Source organism: Athene cunicularia (assembly GCF_003259725.1).
Source record: "Athene cunicularia isolate RWA chromosome 1 unlocalized genomic scaffold, athCun1 chr1_part1, whole genome shotgun sequence".
Lineage (NCBI taxonomy): Eukaryota > Metazoa > Chordata > Aves > Strigiformes > Strigidae > Athene > Athene cunicularia.
This window is the reverse complement of record NW_020799091.1, coordinates 115698249-115706979: the sequence shown is the minus strand read 5'-3', so window position 1 is coordinate 115706979 and position 8731 is coordinate 115698249. Positions and strand designations below refer to the sequence as shown.

Genomic DNA, 8731 nt, shown 5'->3' with positions numbered 1-8731 from the left:
GGGAGGAACCACGGGGCTCGGCTCGGGTTTCCATCGTCAGTAATCTACCTGCTGGAGGGGAGGACGTGGGACAGGGCTCTTTGTCCGCGCGTCTTTGTTAGGCTGGTGGCTTTTAAAGCCTCCCGCGGCTGTGCGGAGGCTGCCGTGCCCGGCGGGGATGGGTTTCTCCCGGGGCTGAGCGGGCGATGGACGTCGCCTCGGCATCGCCGGAGTCCAGCAGCAGGAATCCGGCATTACGGCCGCACGGCTCGCGGAAATCAAGCGGTTTGGGCTCGGTCTCCGCCGGCAGATTCAGAGCTCGTAAGTCAACCCCAGGTGTGGCCACCCGGGGTGCCCGCAGTCGCCCAGGCTCGGTGGCGGGACCCGCGTGGGGAGCGGAGCCTCCGTGGGGAGCGACGGGCTGGGAACCAGCGGTCCCCGCTCCTTTTTCTCCTGCCCCAGAGCAGCCGGAGGAATTTCCCCCCGCGCAGAAGTGTAAATAGACTGGCTGTGCTTACATAAAGGCTCGGGAGAGGAGGCTTTCTGCTCCTGCCACGGAGTGCTTGTGTGATCTTAAACACATGGCTTTTGTCAGCAGTTCCTCGTCCCGCAGATGCCCATCTCGGCAAGGTGTCTTCTCTGCGCGCCCCGGCGCGGGGTGTGCCCCAGCCCTCCGCCCCGCGGCAGCCTCGCCGACGTGTTGCCAGTCACAACATGGTGTATGTTTCATCTTTCTGCCCCATATTCCCCCGGTTTGCGGGGAAGAGGGAGGCGAGAGAGGCGGTTTTGCAAGTTCCCACATTTGGTGAACTTCTCAATTTTTCCTTTCTCTATATCCTCACAGATAAGGTCCCCAAAGAGAAGGTGTTAACATGGGGAAAGGAAGAGAGGGGGGTGGAGGTAAGGCACGGTAGTGCCAAATGGAATCGCAGAGGACGAGAGGGTGGTCTTGCTTTCCCACCACAGAAGGAAGTGATGTAGGAGGGCGAGGAGGTGAAGTAGTCAGAAGATGGAAGAGTGTCTACCTTTGCTGTCAAGGGGCGGGGTAGGCTGAACTAAGAGGATAACCAAGAAAGAGATGCTTTTAGGACAGACAGATAGTAACACTGTATCATTTCCAGAGCCAGTAGTACCATTTTTGTTCATTTTACGCGGTTCCTTTTCCACACCAGAAATTTATTTCCTTTCCATTTTGACAAGTGCTAAATTGACTCTTGTGCGTCTGTGCTTTTAGTGAGGGAATGGAACTCTTTGGCAGCAACCAGGACAGGAAGAGTAGTCATTTTTTCAATTTTTTCCATATCGGTTAGTGTTTATGCTTATCAGATACAGTTAGCAACCAGCTTCTTGAAAGTATGCAAAGAGACCAGTTGACCATTGTTGGGAAGGAACACAATCTGTCAGGAAAAATTTGGAGTATTTTGTTTTTAGATAGGAAGGAGAGGATGGGTGTGGTAAATACTGAAGGTCCACCTTGAGGCTGGAGTTGGATCACAAGGGCTGAAAGGGTTTGGGTGGGAAGATCTTATTTGTCCTTTCCACTTGAAGATCCAGAGAAAAGCTGAAATAATGAAAGTGGGTGGGGAGAAGTGCTGGTGATTGTTTATCAAGGAATTAATGCTGCATGTACTCTGTGTGGTGTGTATTCTCTCTGTTTTCATTTGTTCAAACAAACAGTTAATTCTGATCTGTAGTAACTGCCAGTATAGCAAACAGTGCTTCCCATTGAATTAACTAAACAGTTGTAAGATGATGCCCTGTTTCGGGTTCAGAGCAGATGCTGTTCATTTAGATTTTGTTTTAGATGGGTGGGGCACATCCAAAATGCCACAGAAATCCAAGGGGAGTTTTCTCCTGTGGAAGGTCCTCCAGAGACTGTGATATAGGTGTGAACTCCATAAATGTGACCAGGCTTGTTTTTTTTTTCTTACTCAAATCTCATGCAGGTGGGATCAGTTTTTAAGTGAACCATTTTACTTAACTTCCTTAATTATGTTAAGTGGTGTAACTGCAGGTTTAGTACCTGTATTCCTTGCTTGAGGGAATGCAGTGCTGGGACTTACAGATAAATGCTGTCCTGTATTTGTGCAGGCAGACCCATGGCTTAGCGCAACAGCTACAGCGGATGCCACTTGAGCTGTCACTGTCATGATGTGGTTTGCCAAGCAAGTGTGACGAGAAGCATTTAGTCTGGGGGCATGCTCGCTGCCCTGAGAGTGCTGGAAAATGAAGCAGTATTAAAGACCCAGAGGGGGTGTTTGGAAATATGGGGCAGGCATCTCGGGTAGGAGACAAATTGAAGAGAAATGGACAAATGAAATGAGAGAGACACGAACTGTCAGAATAAGTGGGCACTGGAGGGAACTGATTAACGAAAGGAAGTGACAGGCACAAAGTGGCAGTGAAAGAAATCAGCACAGAGGAAAGCAGATCAGGGGCAAAGATTGCCTGAGAGAGTGGGAAAATGCAATAGAGGGGGGAAAAAATGGTAAGGACGTCCAAGAAGGCCAAAAAGAAGGCAGCAAAAGAAAAAGGGAGTAGATGATCTTTGAAGCCATTCTGATTAGTTTTTCTAGCTGCTTAGATTTTTTGGGATTTACTTGCCTGCTGTGTATGGCAAGTTCTCATTGAATTTGTTAGGGGCATCCTAGAGGCAAGTTTATCATGTCAGGTAGGGTGGGAAAGGTGAAACTTTTCTTTAGGGTCTTTCTGCTCTTGTACAGTGAGAATTTTGCTCCTGTACAGTATGAATTTGGATTTATAATTGTTTTTCACTCAACCTCCTTCCTGAAATTTTAGATGACGAAAGTCTGTATTTGCTGGGCTTCAGGAGTGAGAATTATATTGGTCTAGAATATTATGTACATTTATTTCTACACCAGCTATCTTGTTTGTTTTGGGTTTTCTAAGTCTCCACAATGAGATGCAAGCAATTGCAGTCCACCAGCGGTGCACCAGCAGAGCTTTCTATTTGCCACATCTGTGTGGAGTTTTTTAGGTCTTGATTTGCAAATCTTCTGAGCACACTCAAATTTTCGGTAGGAAAGGAGTTAATGAAATAGTGTCAGAATAATACCAGGGAGCTCCTTGTTACTGGCATGAGATGAATCAGTCACTGTGTCAGATAAATGACTCTTAAGCTTAACTACCAGAAAGGTACCAAGACAGAAAAGAGGAGTATGACTTGAGGTTGGTTTGTCCCCTGCCAGCCCTGTTTTTCTGCATGAAAAAGGGAGATAATTGTTTTAACAGAAACCTCTTCTAATATGGGTCTACCTGTTGGTGGCTTTTGTTTGGTCAGAAAAGAATTAACTCCCCTTCTCACCTCAACTTATCTCAGTGAACTAGTCCAGATGAAACAGTGGTTTGTGTGACTGCAAAATAAGGAGGAGATAGCGGCTTCTACTAAAATAATGTGATTTGAATAGGTGATCTAATCTCTTGTCCTACCAAATGCATAGAAATGAGATTAGATTCATTGGTGTACTTCAATAGTTTCAATTTCAGGTAGCTATTATGGCACAAAAAGTTATAAAGCTTCAGCATTTTCAGCATAAAAACCTGTCTTTTTTATTTGGACTCACTCAACAGTCAGTGTCTCTTATGTCAATTATTTAAATCTCAACTTGTAGTCACTGAGCTATAGCATTTACATGGTAATGAATATTTTCATTTTTAATGCGCTTTTAAAATTGTCAGTTGTCATGACCTGATTAAAATGATTACATCCATCTACTGAAAAGAGCAATTGATTTGACAATGCCTACAACATCAGTCCTTATCAAGTAGGGGAGAATCATGCTTATACAGTAGGACAAAATATTTAAAAATGCCCTATTTGGGTGCAAGTTTTGGAGTAATTGGGGTAATTATTCCCGTAAAATAGATGTGGTTTATGAGGGGAGTAAAGTTATTTAGGGTGTTTTCTGTTGTTGTTGCATTGCCCTTTTTCTGCTCCTTCTCCAATGTCCAACATGGTAATTTCTCAGAGGAAGAGATAAGCCATAAGAGCGACTTCCTCTGCCACTCCCTTTTCCACATCGGAAGCCTGCAGGATTACGGGGGAGTGATTTGGTCAAATCTGATTCACAGATATTTGATTTTTAATTTATTTAGTTGGTGAAGGTGCCACACTGTGAGCTTTAGGAACTAAACCACCCTATACCTGTAACCAGATCTTGTGCTCGCTTGCACTATGGGAATTAATGTATTGCAGGACCTATCTCATGAAAAGCCAGGGACAGCAGATTTCAGGGCTAGGCTGGCAGGAAATTAGCTGTAGCTTAGGGTCTAGTATATTGTGTTGTGGGGGAGGAGGAGGAGGAAATGAAGAAGGATGTTTAAGGCGACCTTTAGATAACAGCCTTGCTGAGTTGCCCAGTTTTTGGCAGAGATGACTGTGCTCTCTCTTAAAGAAGTGTCCGTTCGCTGGTTTATGGGTACAGAATCTCCACCAAATTATGCAGGTGCCTTTCTGTGAATATATTGTTTTAGCTTGACAGTAGGCTTTAAGGGATTGAGGAAAGTTGGATTTACACTTAAGTGTTTTTAGAGGTAAACTATAGATCCCGGTGAGTTTTACTTTCCCGTCAGTTTGAGCCTATCTTGTTTTTAAGTAAGCAAAGTAAATTGGTGAAAAAAACAGGCTTGAGTTAGTCAGGAGCAAGTACTTTGTCTTCAGATTATGCAGGAAAAAGGTAAATCAGCTTGGTAATGGTGCAGTCCATTTATGCATGTAGATGTGCTATACCTTCGAAAAGTTAAATCTCCAGGCACCGAAGCCATCAGCACCCATTTACCAAATTTTGTTCAGCATGTTAAAATTGTAAGAGGCTTTCTTGTTTCCAAAATTGTGCATGTTTTATTTTAATAGTTGAAACAGACCCTAATCATTTGAATACCTTCTTGTTTCAGAACAAATTAAACTAATGATATTGTGTGGATGGTGACAACAACGGGTTTTTGTCCTCACCCTCCATCACTTGGGGTTTCAATATTTTCTGCGGGTGGCTGTACACTGCTGGAGGCGTTTTTGAAGGGAAATGTCAGAGACAGGAGAGGGGATGGGAGCTGCCAGGAACCTTCGCAAGAGACTGAAAATGAAGAAACAATCAAGAGTGGAAAAACCTTAAAGGAAAGATGACCAAATTTGAGAGCTTTGTTTAAAATGGACTGTTTATTTTCAGAGGAGCACTTTAGCAATGCCTGAGGCACTGCAGCCCACTTGATTGGTAAGTAAGAGCAAAGTGGGTGCCTTAGCAGGCTCTGCTAAGGGGAGGTGGCTATCAGCCCAAACAGAAGGAAGGGGCAGAAACTGTGTGCTGAGGAAACGTTTCCCTAAATCTGTGGACTAAATGCTGGGTAGAGCTGAACCTCCGGCTTGGTTGAGCAGCAGCTGTGGGCTGCAACGCCAAGGGAAAAGAGTTTTTACTGTAAAGCCACCCTGTGTTATATCTAGTATTTTAAAACTGGAATCCTTTGTTTGACTTGCTGCCTGTTTGAGTCATGAATCACTGTTTCTTCTGGTCGTTAGTGAAACAAAACTTAATTTGGCCTGGGCACTGTAGAGATGAAACATGATTGGTAATGCTGTATACATTCACTTCAGATGACTTTATAAATCCCAGATGAAATCATTCCAGCCAAGGCAGAGCACGGCACGTGCTCTGTAACGAGACTCAGCCTCACTGGTTGTTGGATGAGGCCCAGCATAACCCTCATCTGAAAGAATATGATTTCATGAGAGCAGATAAACTGAGGATATTCAGCTGTTCATTTGCTTAGCTCATTAATTCATTAATTGTTTCTTGTTTATGATCACAGTGGGGAGTTTTAGAAGCTCTGCCCCCCACCCCTCCAATCCAATTATTGCTAGGTGACGACTTCTCTGATCTCATCCTCTAAGGAGAGAGATGTGTAATGAGTTCTCAAACTTGAATTGAAACCATATAAATATTTAACCTTAAAAAAGACATTTTTCCTTTTGGCTATTAGCAAGCTCAGGTACTCACCAAACTTAATTGAAGATTGAATTTTCAATTACATAGAAAGCCTTCTCTCTCAGCTCTTCTCTCCTTAATGTTTGTCACATTGATTAAGTGGTAGTCATCATCTTATGAGATAAAGGATGGGTTTTTTGGTGATCTTACCAATGATTTTAGCTGTAAAGCAGCACAGAAAATGCAGTTACACATTTTTCTTTCTTTTAAAGCAACCCTGTCTTCTGTCTTTTAATTCCGAGTTGTCCTTATTTTAATTCTCCGTTCGAGAATACACTTTTGTTACAGAACAGTGAAATGGTGAGAGTCACTAGTTTCCTGTGTCAAGTTGAACGTGTCCTGAAAAGTTAATTTTTAGTTCTTTTCTGGGGAAGCTCTGGAATTGAAGTGCAGTATTTTTAATAGAGATTACAGAAGTGATATGCCACGATAGCAACGTAGCGGCAATTTTAACAGGATTTTTGTCTGAGTCCTTCGCATTTTGTAGGCAGGCCAGGGGCAGAAAGCCAGTTCTACGAGGGAGAACCACTGTTAACTCTTGCTGGGGTCAGCTGCCTGTCGGCTGCAGCCCTACCGGGGGGTTTTCAGGCAGCCCCCCGGCCTCGCTGCTGGCAGGGAGGGCGCTGGGGACGCTACACAGCTTTTGTGTTTGAAGGGTGTGAGTCAACCTGGAAGGAGACTCTCCATCAGGTGGAGGACCCAGTGGGGTGAAAAGGACAGTAAATATTTCATGTCAACAAAATAAGCTGTTGAGCATGAAACTTGGGTTGAAAAGCTATGTGCTGTCCCAGCTGTTTCCCACCACCTGCTCTGGAGAGCTTCAGTCCGGTGGTGCTGGGGAGGGCAGAGGTGGTGGGTGAGTCTCCCCAGGAGGTATGGTGTTCCAATGGTCTCCTTCCTCACCCTGGCTCCTTGGGGAGCAGGTAGACTGTGTGTTCTTGGAGGAGGCTGTCAGGGTTGAAGCCCACCTCTTACTGTAGGGGGAGAGAGGTGCCCCATGTGGTGGAAACTCCCCCCTTAAGAAACTACCTCTGCAGAGAAGGAAAAAGCACTGTGAAGCGAGACCTGTGCAGGGGGTTTCCTGGGGGAGCAGAGGGGAGGAGAGAGCATGGTCCCCCATGGGAGAGCCCCTTGGAGTGGGGAGCAGGTGATGGAGAAGCCAGAGGTCATGGTGAAGGAGCCTCCCTGCGTGGGGATTAGCAGCCAGCTCCCTTCTCACAGGGCTGTCCTCCCAGGAGAATAATGTGAAAAAGCATGGCACGAAAAGTCTGTGCAATGGGGACATGAAATGTTGCGGCTGTAATGACTGCAGTTAATTAAATAGGTGCCTGTCTCTAGACAGCCCCAGACATCTGTCTCTATTCTTCACTTGTTTTTTCTGCTGGGTTTCTATTTGCTTGACCAGAGTTAAAGCCCAGAGGACCTACAGATGGTCACCATTAATTTTGTCACTTGATGCAATTTTTTTTAAAGCCTTTTTGTCAACCTTTGAAAAACAGATGTGTGTATGGAAAAAAAATAATCTTTTAATAGAGGAACTCACTAGAGATCTTCTATTTGGATTTAATTTTAGTCTTTAGTGGCTGGGATTTAATATTGGTATTTCTTTTAAGCCAAGTCTCTCTTGTCACCATATCATTTTTTTAAAATATTTTTAAATATGAACTTTAAAGGATCTCTTTACATTCCTAGTCTGGTTTCTTTGGAACCTCAGAAATCTTTGCATGCCAAAACATTTTCTGTATTTTGGATCTCATACCTGTTTTTGCATAGGTTTCTTTGTGATTGCAGGATGCTGGTGTTGCGTGGGCTGAAATTGGCCTATGTGCTTTCAAAAATAAAACCTTCAGCAGAGAAGTCCAACCTTGTTAATGATTTCTTCAGGAAACTACAGAATCACAGATGAAACTTGGGGACTGTGACTAGTTAACTGCCTGCAGAGAGTCAGGATCATAGGTAATACCTGATTATCAAATCAGTTTAAATGGACTTTTAAACTGATAAAACAACTGCAGACAGATTTTTCCACAGTCTCCACATTAAACATGGAGTGCCCTTTCTAAATGTCTTTTAACATATTTCTTTCTGAGTGGTCTCTGGAAATTTTACCATAAGAAAAGTCAGTTTTGGTCTGTATTATACACTTGAAAAATGTTTTCAGAATATACACTTAACACATTTTTTTTTCTTTTGTTACTTTATTTACAGGTCAAAATTTATCTGGTTCACTCAAATCAGTGTTGTATTAACCATCCTGTAGAAGATGAATATGATGCCAAACAGAAGTAACCTCTCCTCCTTTCAGAATGTTGGATCAGGTAATCAATTAATAACAATGAAGTTTGTTTGTAAATGTACTGAGATCTGTCAGAATTTGTTATTAATTTTGGTCCTTTAATTCTCCTGACGCATTGATAAAATCAGCACTCTGTTCTTATTCCGTGTCTAACTCCATTTACCACCCAAAATAAGGCCACAGCTGAACACACTGCAGACAGGCAGCCCTCCCCCATCAGTTTAATGCCTGGCTGGAATAGGTATCAGTGAACCCCAGCTAAAGAGCTCGGGAAAGGAAGAAAAGGAATGAGGGGAAGAAAAGGAAAATAAAAGAAATGGAAGAATTTCCTTCTGTATAGCTCCAGGCAGCAAATACTTTGCTAAACAGAGGAGCCTTGTGTTGCATGCTGAAGGTTACAGAGTGAAAGCTGGATCTGACCTGGATGCAGGATCAGTTTAGGGCATGCCATGTGCCG

At 43.8% G+C, this 8731-nt stretch overlaps 1 protein-coding gene across 3 annotated transcripts in view; it reads left to right on the top strand.

The window, feature by feature from the left end:
* Positions 1 to 8731, top strand: part of PHLDB2 (pleckstrin homology like domain family B member 2) — a 68566-nt gene that overhangs the window by 1055 nt on the left and 58780 nt on the right. For all 3 annotated transcript variants that reach the window (XM_026848029.1, XM_026848044.1, XM_026848037.1), the window contains exon 2: positions 8187 to 8296. In XM_026848029.1, coding sequence (XP_026703830.1) covers positions 8242 to 8296 — 55 coding nt within the window. In that variant the 5' untranslated portion in view covers positions 8187 to 8241. The remainder of the gene's footprint in view (positions 1 to 8186; positions 8297 to 8731) is intronic.